Raw genomic sequence first — 26,672 nt, 5'->3', positions numbered from 1 at the left:
TGGGTTGTGAGAAGTGGGATGGTCGTCTCTCTTAATTGTCGCCACCTGGGTCGTTCTGGCCAGACTGAACAGTGGATGCGTGAGCGCACAGAAGGTGACCTGTTACAGGACACCCTCAATGGATCACCAGTAGAGGCTCATCCAATCATACAAGTAGCGTGAGCAGCTCCAACTGTTTTGTTGTCCACCATCCAGAGACAGGTGGTGCCATCGTTACACCCATCTGTCTGTTGGAACCATCTCAGGCGCTTGGTTGAAGGCCATTTGGTCTCGTGGACCCCATTACATATACTGCCTTTGACACCCACCGTCGTCTGTTTGCAGTTGTGTGAATTATGAAACTGGACTGATATGCTGCATGCTGTCTTCAGTGATAAATCCAGGTTTAGGCCTCCCTCACACAGGCGTTCGCAAAAGCACTGCGTTTTCAGCAACATTGGCATGCGTTTTGATAGTTTTGTCTGTATTTTCAGCACAGCTGAAAACGTAGTCAAGGAAGCTGGAAACTTTTTTTTTAATTTTATTTTTTTTTAAAGCGGCCAAGAATAGAACATGCAGCACTTTCAGTTTACAGCCTTGTGTGAGCAGCCCCATTGAAATGAACGGGAGCCTTGTACAGCATTTAGCGCAGCGCTAAATGCTGTACAAAAACACCTGTGTGAGGGAGGCCTTAGTTTGGGCACTGACGACGGCAGTGTTCATGTCTGGAGACCTTGGGGTGAACGCCTGCTTTTGCTGTGGAGCAGCACACTGCCCCCTGCTGGTGTTATGGTCTGGGAGTCCATTGCATACAAGAGAAAGTTTCATCCATCCAACAACTTCTAGGAGGAATGTTACTGACAATTAGATATAATTATAGAATATCATAAAAATTGCTCTGGGGAAGTAATGCTATTTTATACACACTAGATTGTTCTGACTGACCAGGGCCCACATGAGCAACAAAGCCATTTTAACCCCTTAACGACCAGCCCATAGTGTTTTTACGTCCTCCCGAAGTGGGCTTTATTCTCTGAGGACGTAAAAACGTGTCCTGCAGAGAATAAAGCCCCTCGGGCTGTGGACGTGACAGCTCCATGCTGTCCGTGTTCGCAGGTCACCGACAGCATGGAGCTGTCATCCCAGGTTGTACGGACCCCCCCCCCCCCCGCCCGGGATTGCGATCGGCGCTAAAAAGTAAAATAAAAGTTGAAAAAAAGTTACATATTCAGCTGCCCTGATGGAACGGATCCATCGGGGCAGCTGAAATTACTCACCGAGGTCCGCCGCACTGCTCTCTGGCCCCCGTAGCCGTCCTTCTGCGCATGCGCGCCAGGCAGCATTACGTCAGCCGCATGCGCAGAAGGTCCGGCGGCGCGGGAAATTTAAAATCTCCTGGCTCCCGGCTCCTGTAGGTAGCCGGGAGGCAGGAGATGTCAGCGGGGACCGCGGTGAGCAGTCCCCGGTACCGCGATAGCAGTTATACAATGGATAATGGCGATCGCGGAAAAGTGGAGAAAAAAGGAAAAAAAAGAACAGCTTCACCTCCCCTCATGGATCGGATCCATGAGGGAAGGTGAAAATACTCACCCCACTTTCTCCATGTCCTCTGGCCGGTCTCCGGACCCCCCGCTGGCTCCTGCGATGTGCCGATGTGGCGCGCATGTGCAGAAGGCCGGCAAGCCCGGCAAATTCAAAATCTCCCTGCACCCGGCTGTCACAGTTAGCCGAGTGCAGGGAGATATGACTGGGGACCGCTGTATGCGGTTTCCAGTCATATGATCACCGTTAACTTTTTTTTTTTTTTTAAGTTTATAAAGTTAGTTTCATCTCCCCTTACGGATCATATCCGTAAGGGGGGATGAAATTACGTACCCAAGGTCCCCGGATTTGTTCACTGATGGGATGTTCATCCGCGGACCTTACCCCAGCTTCGGCGCATGCGCCCGTCAGCATGATGGCGGACGCATGCGCAAAAGTGAAATATTGCCCAAGAAATTTAAAATCTCCCTGCTCCTGGCTACCAAAGGTATCCAAGAGCCTGGAGATGTCATTGGGAGCCGCGGTATGTGGTTACTGGTCACGTGATCGCCGTTACCCAATGCATAATGGCAATCACGTAAGAGTTCTTTAAAAAGTGGAAGTTTCATCGCCCCTCACCGATGCGATCGGTGAGGGGAGATGAAACATCTCGGAGGCTTCCGCATTTGAATCCAGATGTGATTATCCTCCACGGACCCCTCCGGCTGCTGCGCATGCCCCCGCCGGCAAAATGCCGGACACATTCGCAGGAGCCGGGGAGCCCAGGAAATTTTAAATCTCCTCTCTCCCAGCGACCAACGGTCGCTGAGTGCTTAGAGCAGTGACCGGCGGCCTCGTTGAGCGGTCCCCGGTCACGTGATAAAGTAGCGAACTAACATTAGGCCGGTCACGCATGACCGGAGAGGAATTACGGGTTCTGCATGTGCTTGATCAGCGGTAATCCACGGATCAATCGCATGCATTGGATTACACAATTCCCCCCCAATTAGTGGGTCGGAATTATGTAATCTACTCGCAGAAACAGAACACGGCATGTTATATTTTACCGCGGATATCCGCGACTTAGAGCCCATTGTGCTCTATGGCCGCGGATATACCCGCAGCCCATATGCAAACACATTGTGTACTGGCTGCGGATACCCGGGTCATCTCTAAGCAACGGTGCGGGAAATAAAAACAAACAACGGTGTACTGCGCATGACCGCCTGTGTGAATAGACAGTTATGCGCAGAACATTACGCGGCCGTACGCAGGGTCACAGCTGGAATCCGCTGCGGGCCTCCACAAGCGGATTCCGCCTACGGCTACGTGAGCCCGGCGTTATTCAGACCGCTACCTGTAATCCGTAATTTACAAGAAGCCCCGGGAACGCTCGCCTTCCTGCAGTTCTAGGAGCAGCTTGTTGAGCGCCTTCTGTGTGAGACCGCTGCACCGCAGCAAGATTACAGAGACTCACAGAGCGCCACTTTTTACACCCCATACCTGCCACTGAGGTTACGAAATACCCCCCAAAAAGCATGAGAGGGGGGATACACTGTTTTCTTGCCCCATGTGCCTAACCCAACCAGCCTCCGTAATTACCCCTGTCTTCGGACATAAAACACAGTTTATATTATTACCTTTATCTAATATTTAGGGAATGCCAAAAAATGGGGATGGCGGGGGTTGGGGGTGGGGGAAGGAGATTATTTTTAGGAAGTCCATTTTTTTTACGTATAAGTGGACAATGGGGCCTGGAATTTATTCAGTTCTGCCCTGAAATCCAGCGGGCATTCCCTCCATTATGGGCCTAGCCATGTGTCCTGTAAGTAGATTAGGGCCACAATGGATATGTTTCTGAACACGGGACAAACAGGGGTATCCATTTTGGGGTGAAAGTCTTCATTCCTATGTACATTGTACAAAAAAAACAGTTTTTAAATTGACAAAATTGACAAAAAATGAAAATCGTAATTTTTTCCTTCTGCTTTGCTTAGATTCAATCAAATACTGTGGGGTCAAAATACGCAGTACACCCCTAGATGAATTCGTTAAGGGGTCTAGTTTTCAAAATGGGGTCATTTGTGGGGGTTCTCTATTGTTTTGGCCGCTCAATGGCTCTACAAGTGGGCAATGGGGCCTGGAATTTATACATTGTACCCTGAAATCCAACGGGTGCTCCTTCCATTATAGGCCTAGCCATGTTTTCTTTAAGTAGATTAGGGCCACAATGGGTATGTTTCTGAACACGGGACAAACGGGGGTATCCATTTTGGGGTGACCGTCTTCATTCCTATGTACACAGGACAAAAAACCCTGTTTTTAAATTGACACAATTGCCAAAAAAATGAAAATCATAATTTTTTCCTTCTGCTTGGCTTAGATTCATTCAAAAACTGTGGGGTCAAAAAAGTCATCGTACCCCTAGATAAATTCGTTAAGGGGTCTACTTTTCAAAATGGGGTCACTTGTGGGGGTTCTCCATCGTTTTGGTCACTCAATGGCTCTACAAGTGGGCAATGGGGACTAAATCTCCTTCAAGCAAAATTTCTGTTCCGAAAGCCACCGATTGCTCCTTTCATTTTGGGCCCCATTCTGCATACAAACGTAATACTAGGGCCACAATGGGTATGTTTCTGAGTACGGGACAAACTGGCTTATCCATTCTGGGGTGCAAATCCTCATTTTCATGTGGACTATAAAAAAAATTCCTGTCTTTAAAATGACATATTTGCAAAAATATGAAATTTGAGTTTTTCTCTTCTAAATTGCATTGACTCCTAAAAAAAAACTGTGGGGTTAAAACACTCATGATACCCCTCAGTGAATACGTTAAGGGGTGTAGTTTTTAAAATGGGGTCATTTGTGGGGGTATCTATCATTTTGACTGAGCCTTTCCAATCTTGGCTTGGTGTAGGAAAACAAAGTGTTCCTCAAAATGCTGAAAAGTAATGTTAAATTTGTACGTCTCCTAAATGGTTAAAAAAATGAAAGTTTATCCAATGTGCGCCCAAAATAAACAGATGAAAATATATATCTTAGCAAAAATTTCTATATTATGTTTGCACATATTTGAGATATTGCAGTTGGAAATGTGAAAAAAAATGACGATTTTTTTCAAAATGTTCTCAATTTTGGCGCTTTTAATAAATAAACACAAATTCGATCGGTCTTTTTTGTGGCGAAAAAACAATGTCAGAATCGCTTGGATATGAAAAACCTTTCTGGTGTTTTTTCATGCTAAATTGACACGTGTCAGATTTGCAAAATTTGACCTGGTCATTAAGGCGCAAACAGGCTTGGTCACTAAGGGGTTAAGGCCCAAACAGGCTTGGTCACTAAGGGGTTAAGGCCCAAACAGGCTTGGTCACTAAGGGGTTAAGGCCCAAACAGGCTTGGTCACTAAGGGGTTAAAGCTTTGTTCTCTACGGCCGGCTTCACACGGACATGAGCGTATTTGTGCGATGGGCATTAGTTTTGTGTATGTGTATTTTTACTTTTGTTTTTGCACGCAGGTGCCCTGCATATTTGTACATGCAAGCATGCTCTCCATTGAAATTTAAGTTTAGTTTAATATGTACTATTTTAGTGCATAATACAGATGAAAATAGTACATGCTGTCTTTTTTTTTTTTTTTTTTGCACTAATGAAATAATTGCACAAAATGCGCTCATGTGAATGAACCCATTGAAATCAATTGGTTCTATTTGCTGCATAGTACGCAGAGCGAATACGCCCATATGAATAGGTCGAAAGTCTTGCATGATTTGGTGAGGAAGCTGCCACTGTGACTCTGCATACAGGGTTCCCAGCACCCCGATTCTCCCTATTGGTGTGAGTCACAGAGGTGTTAAAAATGGAATTACTGCTATATTTCACAACATATCACATACTAATAATATATTTTGTTCTTGTATTGTCTTGTTCCATTAGGACAGGCCCGCTGCTGGCAATATAAAAGCCTTTGCAGAACACCCAATTTTGAGAAGCATAAACCTACTGCAAGAAGCGATAAAAGGTATGTAGAACATGGGAAGTCCCTGCAGAGTAATGTAGATGATGGTTACTCTACTAAACTTCAGAAATGTCCAACGAGAATACTGTTTAGATAGATATTATACCTGGGTGAGGGGTTTTCTGTTTCTTATATTGGTGTTTTGTTTGCATGCTCCTCATAAAAACATTTTCTCTGAATTTTAGCCAAATCCCTTTCAACTTTATTAACCAGAATAGAATCCATTTCCAAGCACAAAGGGTAAGTAAATGGCTAATTAGAAGTTTAAGGCCGGCTGCACACGGCCGGCTGTACTATTGACTGCAATAGAAGCCGTCCGTGTGTACAACTGCGGCAAATAGAGTATGCCACGGGTGAGGACGGGTGATTTCACGGTGCGGAATTCCGTGAGCACTGAGCGATTAGGTTCTAGCTCCGGGCAACGCAGCACATGTCCGCCGCAATCCGTCCGTGGGAAGGAGCCCTAATTGAGAAAATGTTCATGCAGTGCCTAAAAACTGCAAATAAGGTTTGATCATTACAACTCCTACAGATTCCACAAACTGCTAGGTTGGTTTCATATCTCTTCACTTTCCTGCTATGTTTAAAAAGTAGGGAAGGTGAGTCCCCATGGCTGACCGGTTCCACTCAGAGAATGACACCAGATGGACCCCATTGACTATAATGGGGCCAATCCACTCTCCACCCAGCTGCCCGGCTTTTGAACGGAAGAAAGTGCTTCCGGTATTTTCAGCCACATTTGTGGTAGACCCCCCAGCCAGAGTTTCTGGTGCTGATGTATGACTGGCCTTATTCTATTTGCACATATATTTCTTAATATATCGGCACCTGAAAAGGACTTTTTTCTATCAATGAATATAACTGGATATTGAATAATTTAGCATGTAATTTCAGTCTTATGCAAATAAGGAAGATGGAAAATTAGCTTTGCAGCGCCACCTATTGGATGGCAGCATTCCTTAAAATCAAAGTGACTATCTTATAAGTTTTAATCCTAATGATTGGGAAACCAAGCCAGAAAACCATGCACAATTGCACATAGAGCTGTTTCAGAGTGTTTGCCTCTCATTAGTGTGCAGCAGGCTTCTGGCTTAGGGCTTATTCAGACGTCTGTATATCGGCCAGGTTTTCATGCCCGGCCGATACACGCTGTCCCTCTCTGCAGGGGGAGGAGGCAGGCTGGGAGCAGTGCACTGAGCTCTGGCACCCTCTCCGCCCGTCGCCACTGTTTGCAATGAGAGGGGTGGGATAGGGGCGGAGCTAAGTTCCGCCCCCTCCCAATGCAAATAGTGGTGAGGGACTTAGAGAGGGCAGGAGCTTGGTGCACTGTGCCCGGACCACCTCCTTCCCCTGCAGAAAGACAGCATATATTTTGGCCGGGCGTGAAAACCGGGACGATATACACATGTCGGAATAGGCCCTTTGTGAGAGGCCTATTTCCTGACCCATTTCAGTTTTAACAATGTAAAGGGTTTAATTTGTATATTCTAGCTTGACTACATCTTAGGACTAAAATTTTCTGCATAAAATATTTAAAATCTCTCACTGTTAATATAACTTTGATAAACGGCTCCAGACAGTCTTAAATGTTCACGGTTTCAGTAAACTTGGCATACATAGAAGTCTAAAACTCTCTATAATGTATCTTAGCGGAGAATAAAAATGATTCCTCTCTTCTGCCCTCCTCTCTAACTGCTCGCTCATTCACTCTGAAAAACTGCCAAAACCAATTTTGGTAGACAAGGTGAATTCGTAGATCACGGACACGATAGATTACATACTGTTTATAAAACATAGTAACATTAGTTCGTAAGGCTGAATGAAGACAATGTCCATCTAGTCCAGCCTGTCTATCCTCCTGTTTTGTTGATCCAGAGGAAGGCAAAAAACCCCAAGGGCAGAAGCCAAATAGCCCTTTTGGGGAAAAAATTCCTTCCCGACTCCCTAATGGCAATCAGACTGTTCCCTGGATCAACCCCTAATAGTTCCTACCTTCCTATATACCCGGATTAACAATTAACCTAATATTTATATCCTGTAATATCCTTCTCCAGAAAGACATCAAGTCCCCTTTTAAACTCCTCTACGGATTTTGCCATCACTACGTCCTCAGGCAGAGAGTTCCACAGTCTAACTGCTCTAACAGTAAAGAATCCCCTACTATGTTGGTGATGAAACCTGCATTCTTCTAAGCGTAGCGGATGTCCTCTTGTTACCGTCGTTGTCCTGGGTATAAACAGATCCTGGGAGAGATCCTTGTATTGTCCCCCTCATGTACTTATACATGGTTATTTGGTCGCCCCTTAACCTTTTTTCTAGAGTAAATAGTCCCAATTTTGATAGCCTCTCTGGGTATTCTAGTCCCATCATTCCATGTACTAGCTTAGTCACTCTTCTTTGAACCCCCTCCAATACCGTAACATCTTTCCTGAGCACCGGTGTCCAGAATTGTACGCAGTATTCCATGTGGGGCCTGACAAGTGCCTTATATAATGGAAGGATAATGTTCTCGTCCTTCGCCCCTATACCTTTTAATGCACCCCAAGACTTTATTTGCCTTTGCAGCAGCTGATTGCCATTGGTTACTCCAGTTTAGTCTACAATCCACTAGTACCCCCAGATCCTTTTCCATATCACTTTTCCCCAGTGGTACCCCATTAAGTGAATATTTGTGACATCCGTTTCTCCTGCCCATGTGCATAGTCTTACATTTATCAAAATTGAACTTCATTTGCCATTTTTCTGCCCAAGCCCCCAGCTTATCTAGGTCCATTTGTAGCCGCACATTGTCCTCCATTGCATTAATTATATTGTATAATTTTGTGTCATCTGCAAATATTGATATTTTGCTGTGCAGCTCCTCTATCAGGTTGTTGATAAATATATTGAACAGAATGGGGCCTAATACTGAGCCCTGTGGTGCCCCACTAGTGATGGTGGCCCAATCAGAGTACAAACCATTTATTACCACCCTCTGTTTTCTTTCATTGAGCCAATTTTTTACCCAATTACACATGTTTTCACCCAATCCGAGCTGCCTCATTTTGTATATTAGCCTATTATGTGGCACGGTGTCAAAGGCTTTAGAGAAGTCCAGATATACAAGATCAATAGACTCTCCCAGGTCCAGCTTAGAGCTTACTTCATCGTAGAAACTGATCAGATTTGTCTGACATGAGCGACCCTTCATGAATCCATGCTGGTGAGGAGTTATTCCCTTGTTCTCCTTGAGGTGCTCATCGATGGCGTCTCTCAGAATCCCCTCGAAAATTTTTCCCGTTACTGAAGTGAGACTTACCGGCCTGTAGTTACCAGGCTCACTTTTGCTCCCCGTTTTGTAAATTGGAACCACGTTGGCAATGCGCCAATCCAATGGTACAACACCGGTCTTGATAGTGTCTAGAAATATTAGGTATTGCGGCCTAGCTAACTCATCACTTAGTTCCCTTAGTATCCTTGGGTGTATTCCATCTGGGCCTGGTGATTTATCTATTTTTTTTTTAATCTTCTTTAATCTGTTCCGCACTTCCCCTTGCGTTAGGTATGACATATTTTGCGAGGGGTTCATTTTATTCCCCTGTATCTCGTGTGGCATTTCCTTTTCGTTTGTGAATACGCTTGAAAAGAAACGATTTAAAAGATTTGCCTTCCCTCCATCATCATCTATGATTTCTCCTGCATTATTTGTTAAAGGGCCAGTGCTCTCCCTGCAAATCCTTTTGCTGTTAATATAGTTGAAAAATTGTTTTGGGTTGTTTTTGCTCTCTTTGGCGATCCGTCTTTCCGCCTCCTCCTTGGCAATTTTGATCCTATCTTTGCATATTTTGTTTTTTTCCCTGTACGATTTTAGCGCTTCTTCGCTGCCTTCTTGCTTTAGTAGTTTGAACGCTTTCTTTTCGTTTATTGCCCCTCTTACCGTCTTGTCGAGCCACAAGAAGTCTTTGGAGAGGAGGGACAGAGAAGCAAAGACACAAAAATGATGCTGCTGCTGTCTTATTTGTCTCATGGCTACTGGAATTGCATCTACACTGCTCAGTACTTCTCTATAATGTCTTCCATGCTGCTAGTTGTTCTTTCTAAAAGATAGAGGTAGGGAAGCAGAATATTTTCTTCTGTGTGTACAGTGTATGAAGACAACAGAACAGCTAACGTCCATGCACAAGCTTGGGGGAAAGTAAAAATTGTAGGACACAATATAGCCAGAGATGGTGCTACTCTTCAGCTACACACGACTGTTTATTCTGAAAAGTCCCATGAAATGACAAGTATGCTTTAAAGAGGTTTTCTGATGAAAAATATTGTTTATAGTTAAATCCTATCAATAACTAATTTTTTTTTTTTTCTTTATACTTAATTTAAAAAAAAAAAAAAAAAAAAGATATTCCCGGGCTAATATGCCTTTTGAAGACTCTGTATCCAGTCCACCTCCTTAAATGTCCGAAGGTGGTCACACATGCTCGGTCTTGCTTCTCTCCTTGTGTTACTGGGTATGTGGAGGGATCCCTGCTCTGGTGGTCCGGCTGCATCTGAAGCTGCCGCATCTTATCAGAGGAGTTGCATCCTGCCTGTCTTGGATATCGCAATCCTTGCTCAGCATTTCTTTTGAAATCAGAAGACTCGGCAACATCAGAAGCAGAAGAAAAACGGAGGATTTGAGGATAAATTAGAACAGCAGGGGATGCTATTGTACTATTAGTCCTGTAAGGGCTCCTGCACACTTGTGTTTTTCTTGCGCCTTTTTTAATGCGATATCGCTGTTTTTTTTTTTTCAAGCGATTGTCAGTGGGATTTTCTACTGTTAAAAACCCATCGCAAAAAAATTTCCAAGCACCAACTTGCGATGCGCTTTTAACATTAGAAAGTCCCATTGACAATCGTGAAAAAAACACAGCGATATCGCGTGAAAAAATCGCAGGAGCCCTAAAATGTGGTGGTAAAAAATGTTTAAGTGTAAAATACAAAAGACTATGAACTGGATTTAACTAGAAAAATATCTTTCATGGGGCAAATCTTTTTAACAACCACCATTAGGGGGAGTTTGCTGCCCAGTGTTTAAACATTAACTTAATAAAACCATATGCTTTAAAGGGGTTGTCCCGCGCCGAAACGTTTTTTTTAAATTTTTTTAACCCCCCCCCCCCCTTCGTTCGGCGCGAGACAACCCCGATGCAGGGGTTAAAAAAACAAACCGCTCAGCGCTTACCTGAATCCCGGTGGTCCGGCGTCTTCATACTTACCTGCTGAAGATGGCCGCCGGGGTCTGCTCCCTCCGTGGACCGCAGCTCTTCTGTGCGGTCCATTGCCGATTCCAGCCTCCTGATTGGCTGGAATCGGCACGTGACGGGGCGGAGCTACACGGAGCCGGCATTCTGCACGAGCGGCTCCATTGAAGAGAGCAGAAGACCCGGACTGCGCAAGCGCGGCTAATTTGGCCATCGGAGGGCGAAAATTAGTCGGCTCCATGGGAACGAGGACGCCAGCAACGGAGCAGGTAAGTAAAAAACTTTTTATAACTTCTGTATGGCTCATAATTAATGCACAATGTACATTACAAAGTGCATTAATATGGCCATACAGAAGTGTATAACCCCACTTGCTGCCGCGGGACAACCCCTTTAAGCTTTGACATGCCCCCTAGTGGCAGCAGCAGACAGTTTTTAGCTCTGTATCAGAGCTAAAAAAAAATATGACCTCTATAAAGAGATGCTAAGAAATCATCACAAAAGGTTAAATATTAAAAAAAAAGTCATTGTATTACAAGGTGAAGTGGATATTATCTGTAAAGCGAAGTGCCTACTTTCTCTGTGTATGTTAATGTCATGGACTCCTCTGCCGAAAAGCTACAGCCTGGTCATATACAGTACAAGAGTGCAACAAGTTTCTAGGAAATCGCTTAAACTTCCCACAATTCACTTCTAATGCAGCTGCAATCTTTCCTTCTGTAAACTGATGGATTCCTACTAAAGACAGCGATTCCGGTGCAGTGGTAATGATTTGATTTTTCTAAAATCTAGTTTAGAGTCCCACTTGGGCCCAAATGGAAGAGTCTGTTACATCACTTCAGAGATGTTCTACATAGAAGTTCAAGTGAAGAAAAGTGGCCATGTAGCAATTGTCAAGCTGGCTCACTGTGGAGAATCCCCAACGGTAAGCGGTTTCTCCCATTTTTAAGTAAAACAATCACTATGTATAGAACTCTTATTAAAATGGTCTAAAGAATGAACCCCGTTAAGAAGGATTACCTGCAAAAAGCTTGGACAAGTGCAGTAACCTTGATGCCAATTTTCTCAAACCGAACAGCTACACAAAAAAGGGAAGTAAATCCATGAAATTAACACAAAGTTTTTGCTGGGTTCATTATAGACCTAATCCAAACTATTAGGAAACATTAGGGTGCATTTACACAGACGAATGCGATATCAGTCCAAGAAGCTGAAACTGCTATTGTACTTGCAATCCTGCAGTTTCTGCTGTGAGTGCAATGTGTTTTGCAAGAAGGACGCATCACCTCTCCGCAACCTGTAATTTTCACGCGTTTCAATAGTAATTTTTTTTAAAATTGCATCGCACTCACATAAAAATCCCATCAACATGTGAGTGCAATGCAATCTTGAATCTCCCATAGAAAATAAAAGAATTATTTTTCTTTAGCAAAATATTCCTGGAATAAGCCTTTTTTTAAATTTTTTTTTTTTTAGAACTCAAGTTTAAGATGAGGGGGGGGGGGGGGGAGTTTGCTCATACGACTAAAGTCACTGAAATTAACTGGTCCTTTTTCATGGGCAACATGTGGCCATATTGCCATCTGTCTGCTATTGCATGTGAAGCTTGTCTGTGTGAATGCACCCCAAGAGTAGAATCTTATAAGTTGACTTTTGAGATACATTGTGAATTTTCTTGAGAGGAACTGCTTATACTGTCTTAGTGCTCTTTCACACAGGTGCCGCCATTTTCGGCCACCTGCATTGCCTGTGAGAGGCATCTCCAGTTTTCACGCCCATTCAGACGGCCAGGCTACAGGGTATATTCACCGTAGCCCGGAATAACGTTGGCTGGGGGAGTTCAGCTCTGCTAAACTCGCTCCCCCTCTCCGCCCCTTGCCGGATGATGGCAAAGGGAGGGGGTGGGATGGGGCAGGAGCTTAGCAGAGTTAGTCCCTCACCTTCTCCACCCCAGCCTATGGGAGCTGCTGGTAAGGGGAGGGGACTTTAGCTTCTGCTAATCTCCCTCCCACCTCACTTTCCTGATTGCTTTCATAGGAGTCTATGGGACCAGCCGGCATATTTTGAAAAAGATAGGACAAGACCTATCTTTTCCGGACGGTGTAAAAGCACACTGTATGCGCTATCTTGGCCAGCCGAATTTTATTTCTATTTTTTTAATATGCACTGGTAAATTGCCCATCTGAACAAATGCATTTGGAATAAAAATGCATCAGATGGTTGTGATTTTCAGCCTGTGTTTTTATTGCGAGAAAATCGCCGCAATAAAACGCTCATGTGAAACTAGCTTTCCATTGTTAATGATTGCATTGCCTTTATACAATAACCCAATACTTGTTGCATTTCTCAAGATAATTCTCATTTTAAACACTATTAAAATAAGCCCTTAAATATAGTGAGTGGATTGAAAGGACTCCTAGTGGCTTATTCACACAGGTGCTTTGTATGATCATGAGCTGCTCATGTGTCCACTGGGAAGCACACGGACTCATTATATTCACTGGTGTGATACAATGCTAAGACATCTGATGGCATGCAGATAGTTTGTGTCTGTTTTTTTGCATCCAGTCTTGCAGACGGCCCATGGGCTTACCTGTGCGAATATGCCTTAAGACAATACAAGGGGAGCAAGAAATGCAATGTTTCTCTAAATGGATTTAAAAGGATTATGTAAGAGTAGAAAAGCTCTTTTTTTAAATTTTTAATTTTTTTCCTCCACAAGCAGAAAATCGCAATTGATTTCCGCTTGTGTAGAGGAAAAAGTGATTTTTTTTTTTCCAGTAGCATGTTATGGGCAGTATTTGCTCCAAATTTCAGAAGCGGACGCCCGGTCAGATTCCCCAAATGCGAATCCGCCTGTGTGCAAGCTGCCTTAAGAAATGCCGGTTTACAACAATGAATGCTTTCCTATCATGCTTTTCCAGATTTGCAGGGAACTACTTCTACTTCTCAGGTAGGTAGATTTTCCTTGATGTACTATAAGGGTGCTGGAAATAAATATATTCCCATTTGTAATATTTTTGAATTGTAACATGTATGTGACCACTTTTGTTTCTACTGGCCCCGCTGCACTTATAACCGGCTGTAGAATCAGCTAATTGGTTGGGATCCCTTTCAATCAACCATTGTTGACTTATCCGAAGGATAGGGAATCTATAGTAAGGGCTCTTTCACACAAGCTGAGCGTTAAATCGCGTGAACTAATAGCGGCCGTGAGCACATCCCTTTGCGGGCGAGAAATCTCCATGTCTTGACGCATGACTTTCTCTGAGCACCAAAAAATTGCTCTTCTGAAAGAACCCATAGGTTTTAGATGTATTTTTTTTTCTTTAATTTCTTTTTGACACACCTAATCAGCGCTAAAACAGCATTTGTGGGAAAGAGGCCTAAAAGCCGGAAAACCTCTTCAACAATAGTAAATATTTGTTTAAAAGGGACAACTGTCAGCTTAACGACTGCATGAACGCTGACGTCACCACTAGTTAGCGCTTGTGCAGAGCCTTTAGACAAGCAGATCATTGCTAGGTTCTAGCTCTATGTGAAGGACTGATCAGGGAGCGTTTACATGCAGCAAGAATGTGCAAGGGTTTGCAAGCAGCACGCTCTTCAATCCCATATGGGCTGGACTCCAAAGAAATGCAAAGCCACAGAAACGGGAATCCGGACCTTTGCTCCACAGCAGGTATGCAAGACGAAGCAAGACGTGGCAGCATAAGTTGATGCAAAAAAGTTTCAAATACTTATTCCTCCATAACAGATGATTGCGACGTTTCGACCTATGCCATGACCTCACGCTGCCTCCGTCACAGAGAAGGTGCTAAGCGGTGAAACAAGGAGAAAAGCTTGGCTTCCTGCAGCATCGCTGCCATAATCATTGTAGTTACATCTTAAATACACAGATACAATTAATTTAAGAAAAGGTGGACTGTATTGGTATCCCGGCTTGGCATAATGGCTGTCATTGAACAGCCAGTTTAGAAAACTTGGTAGAACGAGTCCAGTCACACCCCTGGTTGTGCTATCTTCACAATTCCTTTTTAATTCTTGTGATTGTTCCCAGCAAGAGAAATCAAGTAATCTTGTAGATATGATACCTTTTAATGGTTAACAAAAATGCATGATAATGCAAGCTTTCAAACCTCTCTTGCAGCTACTTACATTGCAGGGAGAAGTTCTTTTTTGTGTGTCAGAGGGCAATGCACTCCTGATTATAAAGCTCCTAATTCCCTGTGGCCAAGCACTTTTCTAGTCACGGAAACAACATAGAACACATGAAAGTCACCATATTAAAAGGCAATTTCAAATCACAAAACCATAGAAGAATTTGGGATTACATACTAATAACCTTTGACACTTTCAACAAAGACCTAAACTCTTCAAGAGGATTTGTGCGTGACTGGAAAGTATGAAAAACACTGCTGGCCTGGTGATCCCCTAACACTAATTCAGACCCATAAAACCTTCACATATTTATCAGTGGACTATTTGTATTTTATTCTACTCATCCTGTTCTGTTTTTTTTTTTTTTTTTAAGTGCAAATTAATCACCTCCATGTCTGTTCCTTGGTGTGTGTGTGTGCGTGCGTGCGTGCGCGCCTTTTCGGATTTGTTCCATTCTGCCTGAGTAAGAATGTTCTAAGTAGGTTTGAAAGCTCACTATAACATGTGTCTTTGTTAACCAATGAAAGGTATCATATCTACAAGATTACTTGGCTTCTCTTGCTGAGAAAAATCACATTTTGCTCTATTGGCTAACACCTACCAAACTTTTTTTTTTTTTTTTGTTTAGTTCTTGTGATGTCTGTCCTCGCCCTTCTATTTGTTTGCACTGTACCTACTAGTTCAATAGTTCCCTAGTGATGAAGTTCTGGACAGTTTAACCCCTTAGTGACCAAGCCTGTTTGCGCCTTAATGACCAGGCCAAATTTTGCAAATCTGACGTGTCAATTTAGCATGAAAAAACACCAGAAAGGTTTTGCATATCCAAGCGATTCTGACATTGTTTTTTCGCCACATGTTGTACTTCATTTAGGCGGAAAAAATAGACCGATAGAAATTGTGTATTTATTAAAAGCACCAAAATTGGGAAAATTTTGAAAAAATCGTCATTTTTTCACATTTCCAACTGCAATATCTTAAATATGTGCAAACATAATATAGAAATTTTTGCTAAGATTTATATTTCCACCCGTTTACTTTATTTTGGGCGCACATTGGAAAAACTTTCGTTTTTTTTAAACTATTTAGGAGACGTACAAATTTAACATTACTTTTTAGCATTTTGAGGAACACTTTGTTTTCCTATACCAAGCCGAGATTGGAAAGGCTCATGAGTGTCAGAATAATAGATACCCCCCCAAATGACCTCATTTTAAAAACTACACCCCTTAATGTATTCACTGAGGGGTGTCATGAGTATTTTGACCCCACAGTTTTTTTCAGGAATTAATTCAATTTAGAGGAGAAAAAGTAAAATTTCATATTTTTGCAAATCTGTCATTTTAAAGACATATTTTTTTCCTATAGTTTATATGAAAATCAGGATTTACACCCCAACATGGATACCCCTATTTCTCCCGTGTTCAGAAATATACCCATTGTGGCCCTATTGTTATATCTGAGTCCACAACGGGGCCCAAAACGAAAGGAGTAGTCAGTGTCTTTCAAAACAGAAATTTTGCTTGAAGTCCTTTTAGGCCCCATAGCACACATGTCGAGTTCTTGAGCGCCCAAAACCATAGAAAACCCCCACAAATGACCCCATTTTGAAAACTAGACCCCTTAAGGAATTTATCTAGGGGTGTACTGCATATTTTGACCCCACAGTTTTTGAATGAATTCAAACCAAGCAAAAGGAAAAAATTGTGATTTTCGTTTTTTCGGCAATTCTGTCATTTTAAAAACAGCTTTTTTTGTACAGCACACATATGAAGGAAGACTTGCACCCAAAAATGGATACCCCTGTTTGTCCCGTGTTCAGAGACATACCCATTGTGGCCCTAATCTTATGTCTGGATACACAACGGAGCCCAAAACGAAAGGAGCGACCGGTGGCTTTCGGAACACAAATTTTGCTTGAAGTCCTTTTAGGCCCCATTGCCCACTTGGAGAGTTCTTGAGCGCCCAAAACCGTATAGAACCCCCACAAATGACCCCATTTTGAAAACTAGACCCCTTAACGAATATATCTAGGGATGTACTGCATATTTTGACCCCACAGTTTTTGAATAAATTCAAGCAAAGCAAAAGGAAAAAAATAGGATTTTCATTTTTTGGGCTATTGTGTCAATTTAAAAACAGTTTTTCTTGTACAGCACACATATAAATGAAGGCTTTCACCCCAAAATGGATACCCCTGTTTGTCCCGTGTTCAGAAACATACCCATTGTGGCCCTAATAGACTTACAGGACCCATGGCTAGGCCTACAATGAAAGGAATACCCGTTGGATTTCAGGGTACCACTGAATAAATTTCAGGCCCCATTGCCCACTTATAGAGCCATTGAGCGGCCAAAACTATAAAGAACCCCCTCAAATGACCCCATTTTGAAAACTAGACCCCTTAACGAATTCATCTAGGGGTGTATTGCGTATTTTGACCCCACAGTATTTGAATGAATCTAAGCAAAGCAGAAGGAAAAAGTTACGATTTTCAATTTTTTTGGCAATTTTTTCAATTTAAAAACAGTTTTTTTGTACAGTGCACATAAGAATGAAGACGTTCACCCCCAAAATGGATACCCCCGTTTGTCCCGAGTTCAGAAACATACCCATTGTGGCCCTAATCTACTTACAGGACGCATGGCAAGGCCTATAAAGGACGGAACACCTGTTGGATTTTAGGGCACAACTGAATAAATTCCAGGCCCCATTGCTTATTTGTACAGAATAAAGATTGACTCCCTAAAAATTCCCCCCCTCCCCCTCCGCGCCCTTTTTGGCGTTCGCAAATCTTAGATAAAAGTAAAAATGTGAACTGTGTAGTATTTCCGAAGACAGGGGTAATTACGGAGGCTGGTTGGAATGGGCCCATGGGGCAATAAAACCGGGTATCCCCCCCCCCTCCTCTCATGCTTTTTGGGGGTATTTCATGACCTCAGTGGCGGGTATGGGGTGTAAAAAGTGGCGTTCCGTGAGTCTCCGTAAGCTTGATGAGGTGCGGCGGTCTCACACAGAAGGCGCTCAACAAGCTGCTCCTGGAACTGCAGGAAGGCGAGCGTTCCCGGGGCTTCTTGTAAAATACGTATCACAGGTAGCTGTCTGAATAACGCCGGGCTCACGCGGGTGCAGGCGGAATCCGCTTGCGGAGGCCCACAGCGGATCCCATCTGTGAGCCCGGCTGTGACCCTGCGTACGGCTGCGTAATGTACTGCGCATAACTGCGTACTCACACAGGCGGTCATGCACAGTACACCTTTGTTTGTATTTCCCGCACCGTCGCTTAGTGATGACGCGGGTACCCGCAGCCCGTATACAACGTAGTTGCGTATGGGCTGCGGGTATATCCGCGACCATGGAGCACAATGGGCTCTATGTTGCCGATATCCGCAGTAAAATAGAACCTGCTGCGTTCTCTTTTCTGCGAGTGGATTACGCAATTCCGACCCGCTAATGTGAGCGGAATTGTGTAATCCAATGCGATTGATCTGCGTAATACCGTGGATCAGAAGCATGCAGAATCCGTAATTCCTATCCGGTCATGTGAGACCGGCCTAAGGTAGATCGCTACCTTTTTATCACATGACCGGGGACCGCTCAACGAGGCCACCCGTCACTGCTCCAGGCTCTCGGCGACCGTTGGTCGCTGGGAGCAAGGAGACTTTAAGTTTCCTGGGCTCCCTGACTCCTGCGCATGTGTCCGGCTTTTTGCCGGCAATCGCATGTGCAGAATCCTGGAAAGTTCACTGAGGAGGATCGCGTCGGGATTCAAATACGCAGGCCTCCGGTAAAAAGTTTCATCTCCTCTCACCGATCGCATCAGTGAGGGGAGATGAAACTTCAAATTTTTTTTTTTACTTTTACGTGATCGGCATTATTGGATAATGGCGAACACGTGACCAGGAACCGCTCACCGCGGACCCCCATGAAATCTCCAAGCTCTTGGCTACGTTTTGTAGCCAGGAGCAGGGAGAATTTAAATTATCCTGGCAATCCACAGCTTTTGCGCATGCGTCCGCCATTTTGGCGACGGGCGCGTGTGCAGAAGCTGTGGTAAGGTCCGCGGATAAATCTGGGGGCCTTAGGTACGTACTTTCATCCTCCCTCACGGATATGATCCATGAGGGGAGATGAAACGTACGCTTTTTAAACTTTTAAAAACTTTTTTAACTTTTTTTTTTAAAACTTTTTTACACTTTTTTTTCACTTTACATGATCACTGTCATCCATTGGATGACAGTGATCATGTCCCCAGTATAATCTCTCTGCTCCTAGCTACACATGGCAGCCAAGAGCAGAGGGATTTTAAATTCCCCGGGGCTCGAGCCCGTCTGTGCATGCGCCCGATGTCAATCATCGGGCGCGCATGTGCAGACGAGGATTCGGGTCCCGGGACATCGGGACACCGCTGAGGACTGGGGGTGAGTATTTTCACCTCCCCTCATGGATCCGATCCATGAGGGGAGGTGAAACTGACTTTTTTAAAACTTTTTTTTAACTTTTTCGCGATCGCCGCTAACCATTGGATAACGGCGATCGCGGTACCGGGGACCGCTCACCGCAGTCCCTGCTGACATCTCCTGCCTCCCGGCTACCTACAGGAGCCGGGAGCCAGGAGATTTTAAATCTCCCGCGCCGCCGGGCCTTCTGCGCATGCGGCTGACGTAATGCCGCCTGGCGCGCATGCGCAGAACACCGGCTTCGGGCCCCGGAGCGGCAGGAGAGCGGGGAGCAGCGTGCCGGACCTGGGTGAGTAATTTCAGCTGCTCCGATGGATCCGATCCATCAGAGCAGCTGAATCTTTAACTTTTGTGTACTTTTATTTACTTTTTTTGCGATCGGCGCTATCCATTGCATAGCGCCGATCGCAATGCCGGGGGGGTGTCCGAACAGCCCGGGATGACAGCTCCATGCTGTCAGCTACCTGCAGACACCGACAGCATGGAGCTGTCACGTCCACAGCCCGAGGGGCATTATTCTCTGCAGGAAGCATGTTTTTACGTCCTCAGAGAATAGAGCCCACTTCGGGAGGACGTAAAAACACTATGGGCTGGTCGTTAAGGGGTTAAGGGATATGAATAGCCTCCAAATCTGGATTTTGTGCTTGATAACAGACTTTCTTATCCCTAGAAATAAGGACTTTGAAGGTTTTGGCAAAAGTTTGGAAGGACTTTTACATCTGTACAACATTCCAGGCAACAGGTATGCTCTGTCATATAGCTGTGAAGCAAAGTATCAATTTCCAAAAAATTGTATTAGGAATGACAGGCCTGGAGTATCCTTTTAAGCCATTAGATACACCAAGTGGACTTTAGCATAGTAACAACATAGAATGTTAGACTGAAAAGACATGTCCATACAGTTCAGGATATTTCCCCCCAATATTCAGAGAGACCGAAAACCCCCAATGAGGTAAAAGCCATTTTCCCCATTTAGGGAAAAAAAATTCCTTGCCATTTCCGGCAATCAGAATAATCCCTGGATCAAGAACCCTTCTGAAGTTATTAATGACTATAACCTCTAATATTGTATCGCTCAAGAAAGGCGTCCAGGCCCCTCTTGTACTTTATTAGCGAGTTCCCATCACCACCTCCTCAGGCAGAGAGTTCCACAGTCTCACTGCTCTTACAGTCAAGAGCCCCCTTCTGTGTCAGTGTAGATACCTTTCCTCTAGATGTAAAGGGTGACCCCTTGTTACAATTACAGTCCTGGGTATAAATAGATGATGGGCAATCTTTGTATTGTCCCCTGATATAGTTATACAGAGTTATTAGAGTGCCCCCTTGTTACAGTCCTGGGTATAATAGATGATGGGAGAGATCTCTGTACTGACCCCTGATATATCTATACAGAGTTATTAGAGCGCCCCCTTGTTACACTCCTGGGTATAATAGATGATGGGAGAGATCTCTGTATGAAATCCCTGATATATCTATACATAATTATTAGGTCGCCCCTTGACTGCCTTTTTTTCTAAACTAATCCCAATTTTGATAACTTCTCTGGGTATTGTAGTCCGCGCATTCCGTTTATTACTTTAGTTGTCCACCTTTTGTACCCGCTGAAGCTCTGACATGTAGGTTTTAACATTAACTGCCAAAACTAGTTTTCATCTAGTTACTACTAAAGATATACCAATTCAAGGAATTTACGTGATGTAGCTACAAAAATCTAACCTTATATAGGTAGCAATAATGTTCACATTTATGATTTAGATGATGTCCACACAAGATGGAAAAAATCTGTTATGGATTTCGACACTAATTTTGCATCTACTGCAATGCATAAGGTGATGCACATACTAGAAAGAATCAACCTGCTGTGAATGTAACATCCACAGCAGATGTAATTCAGCAGCATGTAACTGGTAAAATCTCTTGCTTTACTGCTACTGTAATATGATGGAAAATCCGCAGCATTTTCGCTACTTGTAGACTCTTATTTCAGAATTTATGCAAAAGAAAAATAGTTTAATCTTTCTCTTCCCAGTGATGTCAAAGCTAAAGTTTATCACTCCTTGTGTAGTCTAGAAGAGGACATGAGGGCGCTGTTTAATCTTAACAGGTACTGTTACTGGTGATAAGTAATGGGGTTCCTGAAAAGGTGGTCATGTTATGGATCCATATATTACATAAACATTGTTCCAATAGTTTGTGGAGGGCTTGAAATTTTTTATCTTGCACTTCCAAATTCTATTCACGCTTCCATCCGCTAATTCCACCCGGAGGGTTCTGTCTATAATGCTGAAAATAGCACTGTATAGTGTACTAATATTATATTATATTAAATTAATTTAATTTTTTTTTTTTTTTTTTTTTTGGTAAATTGGTGGTAACCTGCATGCAACCTATTATAGTCAGCTGGTTACACCAGGTGCTGCCGGGATGTCATTTTAAAAGATCCAGTGGCTGCCTTATTGTCATTTTTCTGTTTCATAATGGAACAGAAGAACAAATATGAATCCAGGATAGTAAAAATTGTGGTGCCATGTGAAGGTATTTTTCCATGAAAGTATTGCTCTTAAGACAGAATACAGTGCATCATAAAGGTAGCATGTGACTGCTACCATAAGGGTCTATGCACAAATGTATGGGCCTACTCAACAGTTTAACTTTTTTGTTTAAGTTGTTCTCTTGTTGGTTGACACATTCACAGTTTATATGCTGCAAATGCCCAGTAGGTGCAGGTTGAGGACTTAAAGGGGTTGTCTCGCGAAATCAAGTGGGGTTATACACTTCTGTATGGCCATATTAATGCACTTTGTAATATACATCGTGCATTAAATATGAGCCATACAGAAGTTATTCACTTACCTGCTCCGTTGCTGGCGTCCTCGTCTCCATGGTTCCGTCTAAATTCGCTGGCGGCGTGCTTTTTTAGACGCGCTTGCGCAGTCCGGTCTTCTGCTCTGAGCACGAGCCGCTTCAGTGTGCTCGCCGCTACAGCTCTTCTGCGCATGCGCAGACGAGCTGTATCTTCTCGGGAGCGCGCTGGAGCGGCCATTCTGCTACCATCCTCTGTTAGAGCAGAGCCGCCCAGCCCAGCCGCCCAGGTAAGTGATGGGTGACGGACTGACGGGGGTGACGCGTGACAGCCTGCCGCTGTGGCCCCGGAGCCTGCCGCTGTGGCCCCGGAGCCTGCCGCTGTGGCCCCGGAGCCTGCCGCTGTGGCCCCGGAGCCTGCCGCTGTGGCCCCGGAGCCTGCCGCTGTGGCCCCGGGGGCTAGCGCGGGGAAGCCGGGGGCTAGCGCCGGTTACCTGCTGCCTGGCGGTGGGTGACTGGTCGGCCGCGTTCAATCCCGGGGTCCAGTCGGCGGCTGCGGGGCGTCTGGTTGTCAGGGAGACGCAGCTAGTAGCGTCTCGGGAGCGTGCACGTTGGGCTACAGCAAGCGACGGGAAAAGAACCAGCGGCCATCTTGGGGAAACTTTTTATAAGTTGCTGAAACGCTGGAACTGTAAGTACAAACCAGCTAGAAAAGTCATTTACAGGGGGGCTTAGTAATGTTTGCTTAATTAGGGGGACTGGGCAAAAAAAAAAATTCACTGCTTCCTCGAGACAACCCCTTTAAGATGGGACTAGCCCTTTATGAATCGTGATGTTGACTGTCTTCTGAAATTTTTTCTTTTTAGACCGAAAAAAAAGGAGGACAAGAGAACCACAATCCTTCAGGGGAAAGTGGGCTTCCTCTCTCCCAGAAGTGGAGGTAAAGCTTTAATCCCAGTTGAAATAGCCATTTTAATCAGTGTTTTATTTATATCTAGTCTATACAATCTAAGAATTCGGTTAAGCTGGGTTCACATCTACACTGGAACCTCTGCTTTGGACGTTCTGTCACGGATCTGGCACAAAAGACCGGAAGAAATAGCACTGCATACTGCACTTTCATCTGGCAAAATGTGGGTCAGCTGAGCGGAAACTGAAGGGACCCCATTATAGTCAACAAAGTCCGTTCGGTTCCATCATAAAACCGACCCGGTCAGCCAGGGGATTCCCCTTCCCTGCTCCCTGAGTGAGTGTTGGAACCCTCGAGTGAAAATGTGAAAGCAGCCAAAGCACGGACGTGGGAGTTACTTTAATACTAGTGAGCCAGCTTTTCAGGAAGCTTGGTCATAAGTGACAGTATCACCTGAAACTTAAGATAAACCTTCTGACCTTCAAATAAATACGACCATGCTTTGTTAACTTTTATATAGTCAGATGATTTTTATATATATTTTTAAAAAATGTCTAGCCAGGAAACTACACATATGGAAAGCGGGGTCAAAACTAATTTCAACATGAAATAAGTTTTTATTTGTAATGACATGATTTAAAGGGGTTGTCCCGCGAAAGCAAGTGGGGGTATACACTTCTGTATGGCCATATTAATGCACTTTGTAATATACATCGTGCATTAAATATGAGCCATACAGAAGTTATACACTTACCTGCTCCGTTGCTGGCGTCCCCGTCGCCATGATGCCGTCTAATTTCAGCGTCAAATCGCCTGATTAGACGCGCTTGCGCAGATGGGTCTTTTCCCTTCGGCTCGGCAGCAGCGGCATCTGGCTCCGCCCCCTTGTACGCGTCATCGCGTAGCTCCGCCCCATCATATGTGCCGATTCCAGCCTCCTGATTAGCTAATGATTAGACACAACAACCTGTCCTGTCAGGTGCAGTCTTTGGAGAAAAATATACATGATATTCTTGAACAATTCAGATACTCATCAACCTTATCCAAACACTTGTGTCTTTCTGGCATTTTATCCGCATTTGCCATAAATTAGGCGATCGCATAACTCTGCGTTCCTATATGGCATTGTTTACTGCTTGTTACGGTACTGCTCACTTCACAAGACAGAGCATCTGCCCCGAAAAGGATGATCCACCAGGATGAGGATGTCAGTGAAGTAGTTGCTGACCAATGACCAGGACAGGAGAAACCAAGTGAGCCAGTAGATATGGGAGTACAATATAGAGTACCAACTAGAAACAAGAGCCAATCATATCTTAAGACTAGAAGTGGTACCTTTCTGAGGGCACTACTGGTTTAAGCAGGAGGGAAACCTAATTGGATTCCAGGCTGGGCAGGAAACCAGCCTATTGGCAAAGAAAATGCTTTAACCTACTTTACTTTGTCAGATCAATGGCATCAGCTATGCAATGAAGCAGACTTAACTATTGACCCTGTCACAACATTTAGCTCTACTTGCTAACTCAGTACTAAGCTTTTTTCATTTTACAACATTAAAGGGGTTGTCCCGTGCCGAAACGGGGTTTTTTTTTTTCCACCCCCCCCCCCCCCCCCGTTCGGTGCGAGACAACCCCGATGCAGGGGTTAAAAAAGAACACCGGACAGCGCTTACCTGAATCCCCGCGCTCCGGTGACTTCTTACTTACCTGCTGAAGATGGCCGCCGGTATCTTCTCCCTCGGTGGACCGCAGGGCTTCTGTGCGGTCCATTGCCGATTCCAGCCTCCTGATTGGCTGGAATCAGCACGTGACGGGGCGGAGCTACACGGAGCCCCATTGAGAAAAGCAGAAGACCCGGACTGCGCAAGCGCGTCTAATTTGGTCATTAGACGGCGAAAATTAGACGGCAACCATGGAGACGAGGACGCCAGCAACGGAGCAGGTAAGTGAATAACTTTTGATAACTTCTGTATGGCTCATAATTAATGCACAATGTACATTACAAAGTGCATTAATATGGCCATACAGAAGTGTATAGACCCACTTGCTGCCGCGGGACAACCCCTTTAACTGGGACACCCTGTATAAGGAAACTGATAGTGGCGCAGAAAAGTCTGGAGACCCCAGCTGAGGGCTGCAAATGGCCTGACTTCTGTGTATGAAGTCAAGTTTTGTACTTTTTGTCTACAGAAGAAAGATAATGTAATAACCTTAACAGAAGGGAATCAAGCTGCAATAAGATATGTTGGTAAATTTAGCAACAAAGTTTTATGTAACGGCACTCGGTATATTAAAGGTGGCACCGGATTTCTAGAGCAAAATTGAATTTGTTAATTATTTCTTAAGGATATTTTCTTGAATTTCTGTCCACTAGGAACTCCAATGAACATTGAGTACTATATTTCACCATCTCGGGATATGGAAGAAAATCCAGGTAAACTTATATGTGTTAAGAATTTTAAAAGTTGACTAATAGGCATGAGAGGGGAACTGCACATTAGATGGAAGACCATTCCAGCATCTGGCAAGACTTCTGACCAATAGAGCTGCAGATCTAGGCCATCAGGCACAAAGATCATTTGATTCTGACCAGATTTTCCGATTACATTTTGGCTGAAAATTCACACATTTGCAGCCTCACATTTTTGTGTAATGTGTCCCCTCATAGTGATCATCAGTGGCTGAAGAACAATGTGGTCTCTTTCTTTTTAGTCAGGGATGTTCTTTACTATAGGCATAGATCTAGATAGGGTCTATAAGTGGTTTTTGGGGGAAGGCCACTCTATTTTGTAAAGGGTAAACCTCTTAAAGCCACACGTGACTTAAAGAGGTTGTGATAGGGGTTACCCATACATGACATGCAGCAACAACCACATCCTAAAGTGTGCGGCAGCAGAGGATGCATATGGGCACTCTGCTTGTGTTCACTTCGATGGCATCAATGGAGGGGCGGTCGGCAACTGCTGGCAGTCCCATGGCAGTGGACGTGTCCTCGCTGCCCCACACATTGAGAACTTAAGGATGTGGGCAAAGCTGAATTTTAGGCATTGACTGCAGTAAATTGTATCTGTCAGCAATTTTTGGATTGTAATTCACATTAGTTTGATTCCCTTGTGGACATTTGCTTACATATTTTATTTTTGGAGTCTCTTGCCATTTTCAGTAACTTTCACTTTAAAATGAGCCTAAGGCCGCCTTCAGACGGAATTTCCGCCTGTGTGCAGGGAGTCTAAATGGTTGTCTTGTTTTAACTCTACAGACTGGAGCTACAGTAGCTCTGAATTGTCAGATTTAACAAACAATGTCCATTTATATACATTCATTGTACACACCAATTCTTCCCTGCATGTTATGTATGTAGGTATATATGACCTGCTTTGTCAGTAACATCCCTCCCTTAGAAGTTGTCAGAATCTAATGAAACTTCATCTGTGATAGAACATTTTGGTCTACACTCAGTGGGCACAAATCATAAAAAACATCAGCTAAGCAAAAAAGTGAAATGTCAAACAGTGTACAGAAATATAGGTGATGAATCACAATACATGGGGCATCTGACTGCTGGCAAAAGGCTATATTGATTGGTTATATTCTTTTATCAGAAGA

The 26,672-nt window shown here is 44.0% G+C and overlaps 1 protein-coding gene across 1 annotated transcript in view; it reads left to right on the top strand.

The window, feature by feature from the left end:
* The window catches only part of LOC136587031 (mediator of RNA polymerase II transcription subunit 1-like), a 136,364-nt gene that overhangs the window by 52,611 nt on the left and 57,081 nt on the right, over nucleotides 1–26,672 (top strand). The window contains exons 3-10 of the mRNA XM_066585442.1: nucleotides 5,434–5,518; nucleotides 5,701–5,755; nucleotides 11,530–11,662; nucleotides 13,662–13,690; nucleotides 20,026–20,097; nucleotides 21,385–21,459; nucleotides 23,024–23,097; nucleotides 25,441–25,500. Of these exons, the coding sequence (XP_066441539.1) occupies nucleotides 11,582–11,662; nucleotides 13,662–13,690; nucleotides 20,026–20,097; nucleotides 21,385–21,459; nucleotides 23,024–23,097; nucleotides 25,441–25,500 (391 nt within the window). The 5' untranslated portion in view covers nucleotides 5,434–5,518; nucleotides 5,701–5,755; nucleotides 11,530–11,581. The remainder of the gene's footprint in view (nucleotides 1–5,433; nucleotides 5,519–5,700; nucleotides 5,756–11,529; nucleotides 11,663–13,661; nucleotides 13,691–20,025; nucleotides 20,098–21,384; nucleotides 21,460–23,023; nucleotides 23,098–25,440; nucleotides 25,501–26,672) is intronic.

The sequence above is a fragment of the Eleutherodactylus coqui genome, chromosome 12 (assembly GCF_035609145.1).
Source record: "Eleutherodactylus coqui strain aEleCoq1 chromosome 12, aEleCoq1.hap1, whole genome shotgun sequence".
NCBI lineage: Eukaryota > Metazoa > Chordata > Amphibia > Anura > Eleutherodactylidae > Eleutherodactylus > Eleutherodactylus coqui.
This window is presented reverse-complemented; position numbering and strand designations above follow the sequence as displayed.